We start from the raw sequence: 19876 nt of genomic DNA, 5'->3' as shown, positions 1-19876 counted from the left end.
ACAAAAAGGAGTGTTCTATGTTTACAGGAGATGTGACAAAGGGGCGTGGCCGGTGTCGCAGCAATATGCCCAAAAATAGAACATTGCTCGTGAATGCAATGATGACAGCAGCGACGTCGCGTAAAGTTGCGTCATACTAAAGATTATTCGAACGTTGAGTACTGATACCGCAGGTGGATAATGAGCACTTATTTTGATTACTTTGTGTGCGTGAATTATTTCTAATGCGACACTGAGTTTCGAACTCAGCGCATTAGTTGGCATATCTCTAATACCTTAGCTTCGTCTTTAAGTAAAAACAAGAAGGGGGGCTTTTTAACTCACCTGTAGTTACCGAAGTCCTCTGGCTGCACGTTAGCGATGTGCAGGGTGTGGTTGTTCCCTCTCGCCGACATGGTCACCCTCTCGGAGGCACTCAGAGGGAACGAGTTTTGGTACCAGGACACCTGGAAGGAAGACGATTGTGGTTTAATTTGTATAGTATAGCACAAAAACTCCACTAATGTTAGTTTCGTAAAAAAAAACTTTTAGTCCGTCAGTTATATTATCAAAAAATATTCGACACGTATTTTTTTATTTGTCAATCACACAACCTAATTACGAAGTTATGACGCGATGAAGTTCCGCGTGACGTCACAAAGTGCTACACTTTTAAGCACTACTTGACGTGGCTCTTCTTTTGAACTTTGGCGTGCTTTACCTCTTTCAATTTTTATTATTTTGAAAAGGTGAAAAATACGTGTCGAGTATTTTTTGATAAGTTAACCGACGGACTAATTCAAACTCTTCCTTCTTTAACTAAAATAGAGAAACGCGGGTCTCAACGTCGCTGGGTGCGAAGTACTAGGTGGGGGTAACATAATCTATCGCAGCGCTCATGGTGGTCAAAAGTAGAAATAATGTAAGCTCTGTCATCAGATGTATCTGTCAATGGCAAAGCGATTCTACATAATACATTTTAATATCATTAATTAATCGCATGAAAAGGGTCCTACTGGGAACTTAAATAAAAGAGTGGACTGTATTTCGATAGGGCTGGTTTAATAGCCGTTTACAATTTGGAAATAACTAGACTATACAACGTGGTAGTACAAAAACGAGTCACAGTAGTTGTTGTGCACAGATGTTTGCCTTATGATGAGAGCGTGAATTATTGAACTCTGCCCTTGTTTTGTTCTTAACCCTACAGTGGTCGCGTAGATTACACCCGTAATCCACTCGTGCAAATTGTCGAATATTTTGAAATCGGTCAACGCGATCGTTTTGATACTTCGTGTACTTTAAGTTGCATAGTCGAAGATCACACTTAATGACATGTGAGCGCCAGGTCGCTTGTGGATGTGTCGCAGGAGCCCCGTAAATGCCGATGGTCTACCCGTGTAATCCGCGCGACCAATTACGTAAGTATTTTTTAAGTTACCGTTTTTACTTAATGTGTTTGTTTTTGCATTATTAGAGTAAATTAATGGTTTATAATAAATAATTACGGCATAGGTATGTATTTACATTTGTGTTTTCAATAAAATCATTGTACCTATTTCAGATAAAAATCATGAACAATAGAAAAAAAGCACAAATTGCAGAATGGCTAGAAGTAATTGACAATGAAAGCGTATCTTCTGCCGAGTCTTCGGTTTCTGATGAAGAAGTGCACATCCTTCCACAAGAGAACAAGTTTCTCAGACCAGTGATTAGCCATCTAACTCAAAACCATCACAGCGGAGTTTTTTAGGTCGCTACTTTTACTGCGGAAGAAAGCGAAATCGAAGTACTGGAAATACTTGTAATTCGTGCAACAAATTTATTTGTCCCTATCATTCCATGATGGCCTGTAGCTCCTGTTCAAAATATAAATAATAAATAAGTGCAATTAGTACTGGATAATTTATAAACTGCCAAAGTTGACATTTTCTTGATGAAAAATGATGATTTTTATGTTTTGGTTAATTTATAAAAACTGAGAAGAACTGCTCGTTTCTTTGTTTGATTATTTCATTAACTAATACATAACAATAAACATAAAAAATAAAGAAACATGTTTTTATAAAGGTACGTCTTCTTTTTTTACTCCATAAAATGGCTTACGCATGTAATCCGCGCGACCATTAACGTAATATTTTAGAGCGCGACCACCGTAGGGTTAATTCTTCTACATCTCGGACTTGTCCAGCCAATACCAACAACTTTCCTTTAAATACGGTTTGTGGTTGGAATTTGATATTGTAACACTCACAAACCCGGTCTTCAAAACAATACTCATTTCGATCTGAAAACGATATTTAATTTATTACTAGCGATACAGGAACATTTAAATATATTTACTGTTATACAATGAAACCGTTAAAGTAGCTTTTTCTTTTTGTTTTACTGTAAAACTACAACTATAAATGAAGTAAACAAACCCTGACACAATCAAAATTAAACACACTTTTTGGACTTACCTCATTACATTTGAATGACCAAAATGATTCCAAAACTTATTTTCCACCCAAATCGTGGTATCACAACAATTTATTAGTCGAAAATATTTGTTATTTTTTCATTTCGATATTTTTTCACAATTATACGACCTAAATGTCAATGTGACAGAGCCCACAAAGTTGTGGACGCTAGTTGGCGCTGTTATCGTGCACAGAGCCAATATGAGTTACATAATTTGTATAGATGACCCACGCTGAACTGTCCCACCAAACTCAATGACAGGGGGGCGCTACTATCGTTCAACTATATGGTTTGCAACATGGCAAAAATCTGAACCAGCGATTCGGTATTGACGGTGGCGCCCCACTGTCAATGTCATCGACAGGACAGTCCAGTATTTTGGAACTATATTCATGGCTTGACGTTTCGGCTGCTAAGCTTTTCCTTTTTTATAGCCTGACCAGGAACATAAAAACCCTGGCATAGAGGCGCGTCAATTGCATTTGATAGTGCAACACTGAGTACAGTCGTACCTGTGTTAAATTAATAGGCTAACTTTAAGGATTACGGGCTAATTTGATATTTTCATAAATTAACGAAAAAATATTATTATAGGTAACCTGATTTTAATAAATTAAATGAAACCATCAATCGAGCTAGTAGATTTATTTTATTATTCATCAATAATCAAATTCAGAACTTGAATATTCAACTGCAATGTCTGCTCATGAACGCTTCAAACTCGGTACTTCTTTCCCAATCCTATAAAATTCAACACTTAGAAAGTGACAATTTTTTAAAAATAGGTAGTTGAAACAAACCACAGCTAATTTTCATAGTGGACTGTACTATACGATAAACATGTCAGTCAATTTGACAACCTTTGTCGGAAACATTATTCAATGAAAATATTGTCCGAACCCTTAGTATTTCTCTTCGACAAATACTTTAACACATTGTGAACCACTTTTCTTTCACGACTAAAAAAATATTTTAGCAATTTAATTCATAAAACCAATTGCGCACATTTAAAATATAGTTTGTTTACACTTTGACAGCAATAGACTGACATGCAAGGTGACATGTCAATGAAGTTTTCAGTTACTGTTGCCATTAAAAGAAATTAGTACCATTAGTTTTCCGCAACATGGCGAGGGTTTTTATGTTCCTGGTCAGGCTATAATCAGGAAACATGTCTGTGGTGCATAATCTTTTTTTAAGAGTAGGCGCACACCGTTGATTTTTAGTTGGCCGATAGTTGTGCCCGATTTCAAATTGTATGAAGAATCGGCCAAATCGAATCGGCGTAGTGTGCGCACTCCCATACACGCTCATACTGATCAACTGCCCGAATTAACTATCGGCCGACGAAAAATCAACGGTGTGCGCCTACTCTAAAGGTTACTTTACCTTTGTTTTGTCACCTGTCATCCGCTTTGCACTAGATGGAAGCTGAACCTTAACTTCGAACTCCTATGTTCTTCTGATTAATTTCGTTGCGGGTCCAATGACATTAACTTTCCCTCGGGACAAACTTGACCTTCACTGGTTACTGGCGGTCAAGCTGTAGATCCTGGCTACACAAGAGTTGCAGCGGTGGGAAAGAGAGGTGGGAATAATAGTCCCATACAGGCACTCTCACAAAACTTCTGACTTACCTCAGCTGGCGGGTCGGCGAGCACTGTGCACAGTAACTCCGCTCTGAAACCCTCTCCCGTGTGCACCCACGATCGCTCCACTGTGATCTCGGGCGGGTCTGGAATAAAAATAAACAGATTATTATAAGTTTATTCAACTTTCAAGGCAAGGATTTTTGCGGGTGATAAATCCTCTGACAGAAAAAAAGCTTAATTATACATACAGGGTGGAATTTTGTAATGCCACCTGGAGGGAAAGTACTCTTAATATTGTAGATAGAAAATTTTTCTCAAAGAAAACATTTCTTTATTTTTGAAATGTAATAGAACTGCATTCAAAGATTTCCAAAAATTTGCTTGCCACACCCGGGAATCGAACCAACTAAAATCTGTTAAAAATTACACCTTGTATTTTTATTACATCGATCGTTAGGGTTAAGTATTAGGATGAAATCTCTCTAACAAACTTGATAAATCAAATGAAAAGAATACCATGAAATCTTAAATTATTTCAATTATGTTACAGAAAATTGTATGGTATGGTAGTGAATTTTCCGAAAAATTTCGAAAATCTTTGAATGCAGTTATCTTTCTTTTCAAAAATAAAGGAATGTTTTCTTTCAGTAAAATTTTCTATCTACAGTATTAAAGAGTACTTTCCCTGCAGGTGGCATTACAAAATTCCACCCTGTATATCGATAATGGTCCTTAACTCGTTACAAGTCTGCTTCAAAGTTTCAAACAGAGAGAGAGAACTCACACTAAGCCGAGTTTACATGAAACGTCCTCACTAGTGTGAAAAAAACATGTGAAAATTTTAGTTCTTGAAAGTATCCGCTAGGGGCGCTGTACAATCCGTCATACATTTAATGTCATTTTTATGCGCTCACTGGTGACGACGTTTGATGTAACTCACACCAAGCCCTCAGATATCACCATTGCCTGAGGATCTGTTTGAAACATTGCGTACTTTTGCTTCTGACCTAAAAGGGGCATTTTGGCCCAGGGGGGATTCTTTGTTTCTGACCTAAAGCGGGCATTTTGGCATAAGGGGCATTCTAGCACAGGAGGGTGCAAAAAGGGTCTCCCTATCAGTTGCTCATTGCTGGAGAGCTCAGAGGGTGCAGATGCTCATTGCTCACTTAAGTAATCAAACTCACAGAGCACTTGCAGCTGAAACTCCGTCACAATCGGTGGCCCAACTCCATTGTCGACAGTACACGCGTACCGGCCGCTGTGCGTCCGCTCCAGTCGCGACAGCTGGAGTTGCGGACTCTCGCCGAGCCTGGTGTTGCTGTCGTTTTGGAAGGACACCTGGAAAGATAATATTATAGTTGTTAGGATTTTTGCATGATGCTAAACTTCGTTTCAGCCAAATGAGCACGGGGTTGGCAGCCGCGCGGCACTCCAGCACCGCACCAAATTATTGTGGTGGTTTTATAAGGCATAGGGATGCCAGCCACGTGACCACCGAGCTATATTGGGTAACTTGACTTAATGTCTTATGTCCGTTAGCGCGTTCGCTCTTGAGCTTCACGTTTGATCTCGCTCCAAGTCTTGCCGATCTTCTTCGCCCCGTCTGCTATAGTGCGCCTAGGGTTGCCAGGTGTCCAGCTTTTGTTAGGCTTTTTATTTGGTACGCCAGGCGAAAGTCGAGCCACAGAATAATACGAAGCGCACGCATCAGGATGTTAGCAACTGATGATGATAGTAGGTAAGGTACTCACTCGTGTCGTTTTTTGCCACGTGACAGTCGCCTCTTGTCGTGGGTATTTAGCGAATGGGTTTGTGTGTTCCTATTTGAATATTGCGTATTTTAAACTGGGTAGTCTTACCAGTTTATGCCACGTGACGGTAGGCACGGGGTTGCCAGCGGCGCGACATTCTAGCACCGCCGCGCCTCCGCACCGAGCGGCCGCGTGTCGCGAATCGGCGCGCGCACAGATGGCGGTACTAACACCTCCATTGTGTGCTCTATTACAACTACATAAGGTCGAGTTATGGGGGGATTTTGTCTTAATCGCCACGCTTGGCAGGCGCGTTGGCGATCGCAGTTTTTTTTAAGGTGTCGCACGCAGACGCTGCTGCCCGTCCGGTGCTGCAGTGATGTCGCCTCTTACGACACGCCTCCTGTTGGCGGTGGGGAAGAGTATTCTTTATGGCCGTCCCCACACGGCACTGGATCTGATGAAGGTCGCGGGAGATGCCTGGAACCCGGTAGAATCGGTCTTTGTGGAAATCTTAGGGGGAGGCCTTTGTCCAGCTGTGGACGTCTTTCGGCTGAAACGAACGAAGGTCCGTGCGATTGTCTTTCAATCTTCGAATCGGTGGGTATTACTGCCCTGAAACAGGTTAGTAGCTACTCACCATTTTTTGCCACGTGACAGTCGTTGGTATTTAGCGACTGGCGGTTTGGGTTTTCGTGTGTACGTACCATCGGCAACAGTGTCAACTGCCCATTGCCGGTCGTGTCGTCTCGCTCTATCGCAAAGAATCACCATTTGTGTAGGTGTGTGTGTACACCGTGTGTAGGTACCTATGAAAACTGTGGGTAGACTCACCAGGATCACATTTGACGGCTTGAGTTTCAGTGGGTATTTAGAGAAAGAAAGACGGAATTTTATGGGTAATTTTGTGGGTATTTTTCTATGAAAACTGCGGGTAGTCTTACCAGCTTGTGCCACGTGACGGTAGGCACGGGGTTGCCAGCCGCGCGGCACTCCAGCACCGCCGCACCGCCGCGCCGCGCGGCCGCGTGTCGCGACTCGGGCGACCTCCACTGTGTGGCCTCTATTACAACTACATAAGGTCCTGTATTGATCGGCTTGGTGCGATGTCGTTTGTCCAATGACCCCAAGCTACCCATCCTTATCGATCGCGCGTAATTAAGTATATTGCTGTCGCGACTGTGCGACGGGCGGCCGCGTGTCGCGACTCGGGCGACCTCCACTGTGTGGCCTCTATTACAACTACATAAGGTCGTATTGATCGGTTTGGTGTGATGCCGTTTGTCCAATGACCCCAAGCTACCCATCCTTATCGCTCGCGCGTAATTAAGTATATTGCTGTCGCGACTGTGCGACGGGCGGCCGCGTGTCGCGACTCGGGCGCTAGCACCTCCACTGTGCAGCCTCTATCACAACTACATAAGTTCCTGTATTGATCGGCTTGGTGTGATGTCGTTTGTGTTTCCACTGTGCTAGTGATCGTATCTCACATGTCTAAACTCTCAGATGAGTTGAAGGGCTCTGAATCTCTGATGTTCTCATATCCCTTAGTCGCTTCTTACGACATTCACATGAAAGTGGATCTTATTCTACTCTTACTACTTGCAGCTGATGATTCGTTGTATATAAATTATGGTGGTGGTTTTATATGGCACAGGGATGCCAGCCTATATTGGGTAACTTGACTTAATGTCTTATGTCTCCTAGATGGGGCAGAGGGCGTCCATAACAGTCCTCCATAGCGTTTGATCTTGCTCCAAGTCTTGCCGATCTTCTTCGTCTCGTCTGCCATAATGCGCCGCCAAGTTTGTTTTATATTTGGGTAAGCCATTTTACATTTTCGTGCGAATTTCTAAGATTTTGGAAGCATGAATTACTATCTTAAGCAACACCCAGAGATTATTTAATAAATGCGAAAGATAGGTCAATCCTTGGTGTTGACCATTAATGAAACGGATTTACTAAAACTCTTTTGCTTAATTCACAGTGCCCCATCTCCCACAACCATTTTACGGAAAAATTGCCGCAGACTCATTTTCAAAGTCCTGTATCTATTATTTATGCTCATATAATAAGCTTAAAAATATATAGTAATCATCGGACATATATTCTTGTAGTCCATTAATGAAATAGATTCTTGAATTTCATTACCATTATTGAGTAAAATCTAAAAATAATTTGGCAAATTTGAAGATTAACGTCACATTTTGATCGTGGTTTTTGGTTTAAAAACACAGCAATAACTGCAATAAAAGTATCCCAAAATAAAGAATATTCATTGTAGAATTGATTTCTACAGTTATTGTTTAAATATTAGTAACCACTTTGTCAAAATATTGATGTGAATATCAGTATAAATTACAATACGCAAGCCGACATCGATTAGTATGGCGCGAGCGCCCGTCAAGGCAGGACCTGTGTCATTTTTCCCGCCGTGACGTTTACGTGCGTTCGTGTCGTGAAGCGGTGATTTGTACGGCGACCAAATGCATTTGATACTATGCCGAGAGGCTGTTTCGAGTCGGTCGGCCGAGCAGAAATTGAAATGAATAATTTTAATTTCTTTGACGGATCTGGGTGTCACTATGTATAATATGTAGGTACCATGTATTTAATTTAATAAATAAATTATAAAAAGTATATCCATTATGCTAGCACCCTTAACACAAGCATATTGGTTGACTACTTTTGGACTAGATGGCGCTGTGAAATTGTCCAAAGATTTGTTTATTTATTTATCCGCTTTGAGTTTTGTTTCGTGAAGAAGAAAAAGAAGCGTTTTGTTTCGAGAGGGAAGCTTTGTTGTTAAATCTATACTAATAAAAGAGGAAAGATTTAATTGTTTGTTTGTTTGTTTGGAGGCAATAGGCTCCGAAAAAAAATTCTTTCACGATTTAGAATCCTAATTTTTTTCTATGTAGGCTATAAAATATTTTCAAAAACTTTAGTCCAAAATCTTTGATAAAATTCGACGTTTAATAAATAAATTAGATAACATATTATTGATACTTTTTTTTCAGTACGATTTTAGTACTTGTTTTTCAGAAATTCTACGATTTAACTAAACTTCTTAAGTGTTTATATTTTATGCATAATTTATTAACTTCTAAAATATACATATATCCTATTGATAGATGACGTGCTTCGTATTTTATTAAAATTATTACCTGACTAGGTTAAAAAGGTGTGGAATGTTATTTTGTGAGATAACTTGGTTCCATAGAAATATAGAGAGATGCTAAGTAATGCGCTGAGTTCGAAACTCAGTGTCGTATTAGAAATTCACACACACAAAGAAATCAAATTATGTGCTCATTATCCACTGCGGTATCAGTATTCAACGTTCGAATAATCTTTAGTACTATGCAAGCAATATAAACTGTTTACATAATGACTTCGCTACTGTCATCATTGCTTTCACAAGCAATATGTTCCAATTTGTCCCTTGTCACATTTCCCTTTAGTTTCTGTGATCTGTGCTTGTTTCTAAGTTGATATCAATGAAATATTCCTTAGTACTTTTGATTTAAATTATTTTTTTTATTTTGACACGTGTTTGAAAAATCAAGGTCAGATAACAATAAAATAACAAGTGAAAACGTAACATTGCATTGCAACTCGCAATTTCGCAATATTGATGAGGAGATTCCATTGGAAAGTCTGTATTCATTCCTAGGATTGCCCTAACACCATCAAATTCAAGAGAATTCAAGAGAGTGCAGTTTCCCATCTCATGCTTATGGACCACGGTTTAAAATAGTGTGGTTGCATAGAGCCTGCAACGGGCAACCGCGTGCGCAGCTGCTCATACTAATTTTCGATACAAAAGTAAGTGTTGGCGCCCTCACGAGTTTTAGCGGAGTTCTGTATGGTAGCGGGAGTAGACTTAATGGAAATCTATGCTTCTCCGACGACCAGTTGTATGTGGAATACTGCAGAGTATGCGCACACAATAGCCTGGTGATTTTAGCACCTGAAGGAAAAACAAAAAAACATTGTTTACAAAGAAATCTGCGGCAGGTGTAGTGTTTTAATTTTGTTTTAGAAAGATCTCATAATTTTGTAAGTATTCAAATATTTAAACATAATAATTTGTAGATTTTATATCAAAAAATATTATTTAACAAAATTAATTTTCTTAGAATATTTTTATTCTATTAGAACCATTTTCCACTTCATCGCAGAAGAAGTCGCGGGCAAAAAGCTAGTACGAAATATGTAGTATTGCCCGCGGCTTCACCCGCTTGAAATTTAGTTTGTCACAGATCGTCATAAATTATAGCCTATACATTGTTATTCTGGTCGACGCCAGGGATGGATGAGCGTCGCTTACGCTGGCGACAGGGTCTTCTGGTTCAGGGTTCATGGCGTAGGTCTCAGTCAAAATGAAATCCACTCGTAGAAATTAATAAACTCAGTGTATTCACGAAAATGATTACACACAGCACTAGAGTCGTATCGGAACTGAGTGAACCAAAGGTCTTGCGATAGGAACGTCAGACCCGAGTGATAGTTGAACACAGACTGCCTAGTACTGCTGTACTGTACTGTAAAGTTTCATCAAAATCTGTTCAGTAGTTTTTGCGTGAAAGTGTAACAAACACCCAGACATCCACTCAAACCTTAGTATTTATAATATTAGTAAGACTAGTAAGAAGTAAGATAGTAAGATGAATTATTTTAGTTATTTGTTTACTTATAATAATATTTATTTATTTATTTCTTAGCTCTGTCTGATAATGGATCTGGAGGAGATGCAATGGCCACCTCCGTAACAAAACAATAGAACCCTATGGAGTTTGGGCTTGTGTGATTCGCCTTGACGTATAGTTCGTATCCAGGGTCCGATGATGGAGCTGTAAGGGGGCAGATTTTTTTTTCACTATGTGACTGTCTTTATTTAGTACTTAATATATATTTTACATATTATACCTATTCGTGTTTCATTATATGAATCGAAATATAAAAGACTTAATAAACTCTATTAAAAATTTAAATTAATTTATCAAGTTTGAATACCTCATTCTACCTTAAAATTAATAACTTAAATCAAGTCTTAATACGGTCACAGCTCAAGATTTTTTTGTCCATTTCAGCGTTCTTTTTACTCTTTTGACGTTGCGTTGACAGCTTTTACCTAAATTCGCGCGGAATATTTTTGTGAAATGGCTCTTAAGTAGTAGCTACTCACCATTTTGTGCCACGGGACAGTTGTGGGTATTTAGTGAATGGCGGTTTGAGTTTTCGTGTGTACCTATGAAAACTGTGGGTAGACTCACCAGGAACACACTTGACGGCTTGAGTTTCAGTGGGTATTTAGAGAAAGAAAGACGGAATTTTATGGGTGATTTTGTGGGTATTTTTCTATGAAAACTGCGGGTAGTCTCACCAGCTTGTGCCACGTGACGGTAGGCACGGGGTTGCCAGCCGCGCGGCACTCCAGCACCGCCGCGCCCCCGCGCCGAGCGGCCGCGTGTCGCGACTCGGGCGACCTCCACTGTGTGGCCTCTATTACAACTACATAAGGTCCTGTATTGATCGGCTTGATGTGATGTCGTTTGTCCAATGACCCCAAGCTACCCATCCTTATCGCTCGCGCGTAATTAAGTATATTGCTGTCGCGACTGTGCGACGGGCGGCCGCGTGTCGCGACTCGGGCGACGCGCGAACAGACGGCGGTACCAACACCTCCACTGTGTGCTCTATTACAACTACATAAGGTCCTGTATTGATCGGCTTGATGTCGTTTGTATTTCCACTGTGTGCACATGGTCGTGCACTGAGCTACCATTGAAATTTTATTGTAACAATTGTCTTGAAGTGGGTTGTGTAAAAGCGCTTTTTAAATTGCAGGTAAGCCCGGTCGCCGAGCACGTAGAATTTCATCCAATGCTACTTCGCGCGTAATTATATTGCTGTCGCGCTCGCACACTCACTGCGGCCGCCCTTCGCACAGTCGCGACAGCAATATAATTACGCGCGAGCGATAAGGATGGGTAGCTTGGGGTCATTGGACGAAATTCTACGTGCTCGGCGACCGGGCTATAGGTGATACTCACGAGCTTGTGCCACGTGTTAGTAACTCAATGGTCACGTGGTTCTTTTGGTCCTGAAGCACTGGTGAAACTGGGCTTTGAAAACTGTTTTTAAAATGCGAGTAGGAACACCAGGATCTCACCATTTTGTGCCACGTGACAGTCGCCTCTTGTCGTGGGTATTTAGCGATTGGCGGTTTGGGATTTTGTGAAAACTGCGGGTAGTCTTACCAGCTTGTGCCACGTGACAGTAGGCACGGGGTTGCCAGCTGCACGACATTCTAGCACCGCAGCGCCCCCGCGCCGCGCGGCCGCGTGTCGCGACTCGGGCGACGCGCGGACAGACGGTGGTACCAACACCTCCACTGTGTGGACTTGGTCGCGAGCCACCCGGTCGGAGATCTGGCAGACGTAGTCGCCTGCGTCCTGGAAAAACAAAAGATCCGTTCGCTTTAAGTTTGCTGCTGGCGATATGACGCCACTCGAAGGGAAGCGTCTATATCTTTATCAAACTATTTTTTAAATATTTTTTATTTATTATTATTGATAAAAATTGTATATTTGCGTAAAATAAGACACATTAATTGCGTTTAATCACTAATTAATTGCGTTTAATCGCGGTTGGGGGAGGGGACGCGCATTCCACGGACCGGCAAACTTAGCGCGAACGGGTAGTAAGTGTTTATACCCATAGTTGTAGCTTGACCCAAAAGATGACCAGTGGTACGAAAGATGACCACGATGACCACTGAGCTACCGAGACGAGCTACCCGGTCAGAGATCTGGCGAAAACACAAGTGCCAGAGTACGCGTTTTTATTTTTATTTTAAAATGTCTATTCAGTACTTAATTTCTTTCGCTTGCCGGGCGACTGCAGTAACCACTGAGCTACCTGAGCCAATCGATACTGACAAGTTTAAAAAAAATATTGTGATGCACATTAAAATCAACTGAATATAGACCAAAAACTATCACGCTCAAGTTCCATGATATAAGGTTGTGTTCAGAGATTGTATTTCTAAGTAAAATGTAATAAACAAAAATATGTGTAAACTTTTTAAGTAGATAATTGATTTATTTTATTTTTATGCGTTCTTTCTACTTCTAATTAAGACCTTTATATTCATAGCGCTACATCTTCGAAGAAATGGCCAATAAAAAACATTAAACGTATGCAAAATAAGCAACAAATCATAAACAACTACATTTTAAATCTACGGCTGCATTTATTGCGATTAACCAAAAATAATTGCATAGATCCTCCTTTTGCGGCTAAAAAACATCCCTAAATGGTAATTGGTATGAAAAAATATGATAATCACCGCATAAAACCTTTTTCGTGGTTCCTTCTCGTTATTTTTTATGTTGGCAGCATTGGTGCTTTCGCGCGGCAATTCGGCCATCTTTCCGAGACGCCATGTTGATTTTTTCGACAATAATAACGAATTTGGGATGCAATTTGAGGTAATTCGTTGTATTCATATGAAAAAAAGTGCTTAATTTGGGACGCAGTGGTATTCACGAGCAATTTGCGGCCATATTTTGACATTTCGGAGGGAAATTTTCATAGGGTCATTCATTGTTTGTTATTTTGGTCATAACTTTTGAGGCATAGACTTGTCTCTTATTTTCTTGACGTTATGTCGAAGAGTGTGTAAATTCACAAATTAGGCTATGTAGATTGAATAAGTAATTAAGTAGGATCTATTTTTATTTCGTTTTTATTCTGTAAATTTAAATTATTTTGACCAGCTGACAGACAGCTTAGGCATTATGTAATAGCACAAGTAATAGGGTCCCATTGGCACCCCATGGGTATGAAGTCATAAAAGGGTAATACGGGTACAGAAGCCGGAAAATGTTATGTACCGTATTCAAATTTTTACATCGGGCGTTATGGTCAGTCTTGCCGGTTAGTGGGACGCGCGAAAAGTGGGAAAAAGGTTCCCATATCGCATCATTAACACTTTTACTCGTTATACAGGGTGGCCAAAACAGTGAGGTCTAAAAGAAAATTTTAGATTCCTTACATCACGGTGTACTAACTAAATCACCCCCAAATATAATGTTATACAACGCTGCAATGCCGCTTAAGTAACTGTCCCGATTAATTTTAATTTTAATTGTCATTCTTTTGACTGGTTCTGTAATGTTGACCGTTTGTTTTATGTTTGTATGTGTATTCATGTGGCAGCAAAATAAACGTTATTATATTCTATTCTATTCTATTCTACAATGTATGTAAACCCCTCTGCTTGTACTTGTGTCTGTCTTGTTGGGTGTCCTAAATAAATAAATACAATTTTGCTTAGTTTAGGAGATAGAGTTAATTTTGTGATATTTTAAAATTTTATGACCTACTAGGTCATAAAATTTTAAAATATCACAAAATTAACTTGTTAAATTTGTTAAATTAACTGGCTTTAAATTTTTTTATCTTTATTTTGGGTTGACTTTTTCAGATTTCTTTTTTTGACAGATTTGTTATTTGTTCTGTGGTCGTACAGTCACTATTTGATGTTGACTGTACAAGTGTACAACTGCGAACACATTAGGGGGCGTCCATTAATTACGTGAGACAATTTTGGCTATTTTTCAACCCCCCCACCCCCCTTGGTGAGATTTCATGAGATTTTGCCAGACCCCCTCCCCCACCCCCTAATCTCACGTGAGATATTCCAAAATGCCTATTTGCAATGTAAATGAGATATCCATGCTTTGAAAATATTAGATTATTTTAAAAAAACCCGACCTGCGTAAAAAAATTAACTGAAATGATAAAACAAAACAATCTAGACCCAGTATTTTTACTTTTAGTACAATTTTTAACTATTCGTTTACATTTTGTTAATATTTAAGCATTGGTAGCAAACTGCGGATCTAAGAACTGGGTCTGTGTTCACAAATGCAGACGGAGGATTTACTCTTTTTGTTGTGGAAAAAAATTACGTGATATTTCTCGACACCCCCCCCCTCTCCCCCACGTGAGATTAAGTGAGGTGTTTCTGGACCCCTTCCCCCCCCTAAAAGTCTCACGTAATTAATGGACGCCCCCTTAGAGCACCACAAAAAGAAAATCGTAATTGACTTTCTACCTTAAATAACTTACTTAAGATTTAAAATTCAAAATGCATTGAAAGATTCGTAATTTACCGACAAGTTGATCTGCCCTCGAGGGCACTAATCTAATGATTGAATCTTGATTTTTAATTAAGACTTAAAGAAATGACTTCGGATTCACATTCAGTGTTTTTTACTCAAAACTTTGAAGAGATTAACCTGGATTTGGATTCATCTTGTCGTTTAAATTGATTGGATTTTATAAACGACGATTTTAATAATTGACTTTGTGGTGTAGTGGTAAGACCATCTTTTAGACCTAGAGGTTTCAGGTTCGATTCCCACCTAATGACGTCCACTGCTGGACAAATGCCTCCCACAAGGACCGGTCCTTTTTTTTCGGTGGTAAAAATGCTTTGAGTTGCATACCCGCCGCTGTGGTAAGGCGACGGGTTATGTGCGGCTCTCCCCTCCAGAAGGGAGGGGCCTACCCACTAAAAATCCACCAATCTCCGTCTTATTGAGCAGAGGCAGGAGCCGGTGTAGCTGAGCCTTGCTCAAGTAGTCCGTATAAATGTGTGTGCAGACTCCGTCTCTACCACATCCATCTTTTAACAGTGGCGGCTTGCTGATCCGCCACCAACGACCGGTCCTGCTCCAACTGCATCCAGGCACCTCCCTGAACGTCGGTCCATTTAGTGAGGAGCCTGCCCAGACTACGTCTTCCGGCCCGTGGTCGCCACTCGAGAACTTTCCTGCCCCAGCGGCCATCAGCTCTACGAGCTACGTGCCCCGCCCACTGCCACTTGATTTTAGCGATTCTGCGGGCTATGTCAGTCACTTGTTCTCCTGCGGATCTCCTCATTTCTGATTCGATCACGCAGGGAAACTCCGAGCATGGCCCGCTCCATCGCCCTTTGGGTGACCTTGAGCCTTCTTATGAGGCCCATAGTATAGTCAGCGTCAAATAGTTCGTGATACTCCAAATAGCCAAAAAATTCAACACGTCTTTGTTACAATTGGAATAAGATGTTGTCAACTTTTTGACCACTTTGTGTGTCACGAACTACACTGGTCGTCACAAAAATCGGCCCACCTACGTTTTACAGGAAAACTCGTTTCTACTGACACACTCATGGTGCCCCAACAATATTAATGTTATTTGAAAGCCCAAAAAATTTGGCTCACCTCTGGGATCAATTAGACCAATTTTTATGGTTATAAAACCAAATAATGACCTCACGTGTCCTCTTTAACAGATGGATAGCGATTAATCCCAACTTAACAGTTTTATAGCCATAACAGTTGGCTCAAGCGTAACTACCTATTTTTTGAAGAAGTGACTGGATTCTTCTAGAGACACATTTTTGGGGTAAAAACCTTTCCTTTAATGAAATTAAGTTTAGAACTAGGCTTTTAAATGGTAATATAGTATAGTAATATTGGTGGGAAGTGGGGATGCATACGTTTGAAAGTGCTTGTCGCGGGAGGGTCGATTTTTGTGATGACCAGTGTATTTGATGCTGACTGTGCTTAAGTAAGCGATGTCCAAGAATAATATTTATATTATATTACCTGAGGCCCAACATCAGTGATCTGCAGATTATATCCGTCCACCAGTCGGAACCGCTCGTCTCTGGTCACCATAAGGCTGGCGGCCGTCAGGACAGCTGGCCCTCGTCGCCAGAGGAGCACCAGCGAGCCTGGGAGAGAGAGATGAAATTAAGGTTCAGCCAAACCAACGCGATCTCACGCGATCAGCCGGCGTGCAGCGATGGCGATCAATGCATTTAAGTCTGATCGCCATCGCTGCACGCTGGCTGATCGCGTTGGTTTGGCCGAACCTTTAAGGATTAAGAAAGAAAGAAACAACCAAGAGAAACAATAAGCCCAGGCGCAGACCACCGATTTTTTGTCGGCCGATAGTTTAGTCGGGCAGTTGATCAGTATGGGCAATGTATGGGAGTGCGCACACTACGCCGATTCGATTTGGCCGATTCTTCATACAAATTAAAATCGGGCACAACTATCGGCCAACTAAAAGTCGGTGGTCTGCGCCTAGGCTAAAGGCTCATTCACATGGGGACATCCCGCTTTTTGCAGGAACTGTTTTTTGGATCCCGTTAGTAGTTAGTAGTACATACGTGTTTTAATCATATTAAAGGCTTGTTCCCTCTGAGACATCCCGTTTTTTGCAGGATCCCATCAACCTTGCATGAACAGTTTTTTGCAGGATCCTGTTTAGAATACGTGTTATAATATTAACATTTAGACAAACATCCCGTTTCAGTTTCCCGCTCGAAAAAAAAACCGATCCGTTCGTATTTGGAGTTGGAATTTAATCATGACAGTCCAGTTTTGCGGGACTGCATTACTACACGCAAAACTGGACAATAGTCGGGGTCGGAGGGGTTAACCACAGAACATAGTCGGGTTAACGGAATCAATGGAAAAATAATATAAGAAACTGCACCACATTACTCACTAAACAAGTTTAATCAGTAAAAAAAGGTAACTATTGAAAAGGTAAGGTAATTTTGTAAAATTAAAGCAACTCACCCAAATTTTGCACTTGGCATGGCAGAAGTAGTGTGTCCCCCACGACTGTACGGAAGGAATGGCCCCGCGAAAGAAACCGCGGGCCATCGTCTGTAAAGAAAACAAAAAAAAATATTAATCCTACTAATTTTAAACTAGCTTTGACCATGGAAAGTTGAACCTTAACTTCGTACTCCTATGTTCTTCTGATTAATTTCGTTGCGGGTCCAATGACAGTTTAACTTTCCCCGGGACAAACTTGACCTTCACTGGTTGGGTTGTTGGCGGTCAAGCTGTAGATCCTGGCTACACAGGAGTTGCAGCGGTGGGAACAGCAACTAACATCGACTTGGCACATTAGAAAATAATAGAAAATTCTGACAGTGTTACTCCAGTATAAACTGGACCACTGTATTCAAAAATACAAGGATTTCCACAACGACGAATAATTGTCGGTCCAACGAGTCAAAGTGGACGTTCAGTATTAGTAAAATCGGAAAAAATCAAATGTTAGCGCGAGCTAAATCAGCACACCGCCATCTAGCGGAAAATGAACAAACTACCAACTAATAGCAAAAGTGGGCGCCACAATTTATTTTTCTTTTATTTTGGGACATTCTGTTTAACAATATTTTTTTAATTAATATTATCAAGATTAAACGTGTGAATTATTTATTACTTAAAATAATTTTAGTTTCAATTTCTACCACCGCAGGCAGGTATACAGCGCCACCTCTTTGGTGACTTTGAGTTGGTAGTTTATTATTTTAGGACACTGTCACGGCCTTTAGTGTTTATTTAATTTTATTTTTTGTGTTGTCCAAAAATATAAAGATATTTTAGGTAGTCCGCATTTTGTGACAATTTTGTTCTGAGTTTCTATACTTAGAAATCTGCCTACAGGTAAAATACACGATATGCACCCAACGGCAATATTTTAGCTGTCAGATGCACTGGTATAAATCTTTTGAGTCCATAAAACTTTTATAATAAATTACTTGCAGAATACTCAGCAAAAAGTTCGCTTCTCAGTCTATTCTATATGTCATTTCAATGGATGGTTTTGGAAATAATTTAACTGTGAGAAGTTGTACTGAAGTTTTATTGAAAAAAAAAAATGGCTTTAAGACAGTGCAGTGTTATTACAAAAAAGATAAACGGACGTTGAACACTGGTTCAAAATGTAATCTATACTTTTATTTATACTATTATACTTTATTTATACTAATATTATAAATGCGAAAGTAACTCTGTCTGTCTGTCTGTCACGCTTTCACGCCTAAACCACTGAACCGATTTTGATGAAATTTGGTATAGAGATAGTTTGAGTCCCGGGAAAGGACATAGGATAGTTTTTATCCCGGTTTTTGAAACAGGGACGCGCGCGATGATGTTTTTCTGTGACTGACAAAATTCCACGCGGGCGAAGCCGCGCGCGAAAGCTAGTTTTACATACATTAATTAACTACATTATATCCCATAACAGAAATTATTTCACAACCATAACCCATAACAAGAATACAAGATTAAACAATTAAATGCAACGGTCGGAAGCGGGAAACGACCGGTGCCGGCGGCCATATTTATTATGTCGGCCATGTTTGTTGCCCGGAAGTCGCTTGTTTTGATCCGCAAGTTGGCAGCACTGAGTAATGGATCTTGGTAAGAAAATTGAAGTTGTTTTGCGGGTTTTGATTGATTTTTAGGTGTTTGGGATTTATTATCGTTCTGTCCTGTGTAGTTACAAACACTAAGGTCTTTTTTAGATGATATTAGATACTTTTCTTTTATTTGATTAGGTACTCTTTTTAATGTCAATGTAACAACAATGTACTTAGTTTTGATATTATATAAATCCCAACTAATATTATAAATGCGAAAGTAACTCTGTCTGTCTGTCTGTCTGTTACGCTTTCCCGCTTAAACCTCGCAACCGATTTTGATGAAATTTGGCATAGAGATAGTTTGAGTCCCGGGAAAGAACATAGGATAGTTTTTATCCCGGTTTTTGAAACAGGGACGCGCGCGATAAAGTTTTTCTGTGACAGACAAAATTCCACGCGGGCGAAGCCGCGGGCGGAAAGCTAGTATAAATATAAAATATAAATATCCTTGGACATTTTACACTGCGCTTCTAGTCCCAAACTAAGCAAAGCTTGTACTATGGGTACTAGACAACGGATATAAACACATTTAAATACTTTTTTTTTTGTAAATACATACATAGTATACATAGAAAACACCCAGTCAAATACAAACAAATAAATGTTCATGCACACAAATGTTTGTACTGTGCGGGAATCGAACCCGCAACCTCCGGAATAGTTGTCCGATTCGAACCACTACACCAAACGGCCGACATACAATACATGTTTTGTTTTAACATCTTGAACATGAATATTTTGGCAGTATTTTCATTTTGTGTACGGATATTTTTTTATGATTTTTAAATCCTTTT

At 40.1% G+C, this 19876-nt stretch overlaps 1 protein-coding gene across 1 annotated transcript in view; it reads right to left on the bottom strand.

The window, feature by feature from the left end:
- LOC135085151 (lachesin-like) overlaps window positions 1-19876 on the bottom strand; it is a 29140-nt gene that overhangs the window by 8410 nt on the left and 854 nt on the right. The window contains exons 2-7 of the mRNA XM_063979907.1: window positions 17440-17529; window positions 16456-16583; window positions 12052-12246; window positions 5219-5372; window positions 4080-4177; window positions 325-446 (exon numbers count right to left, since the gene is read on the bottom strand). Coding sequence (XP_063835977.1) covers window positions 325-446; window positions 4080-4177; window positions 5219-5372; window positions 12052-12246; window positions 16456-16583; window positions 17440-17529 — 787 coding nt within the window. The remainder of the gene's footprint in view (window positions 1-324; window positions 447-4079; window positions 4178-5218; window positions 5373-12051; window positions 12247-16455; window positions 16584-17439; window positions 17530-19876) is intronic.

The sequence above is a fragment of the Ostrinia nubilalis genome, chromosome 28, assembly GCF_963855985.1.
Source record: "Ostrinia nubilalis chromosome 28, ilOstNubi1.1, whole genome shotgun sequence".
NCBI lineage: Eukaryota > Metazoa > Arthropoda > Insecta > Lepidoptera > Crambidae > Ostrinia > Ostrinia nubilalis.
This window is presented reverse-complemented; position numbering and strand designations above follow the sequence as displayed.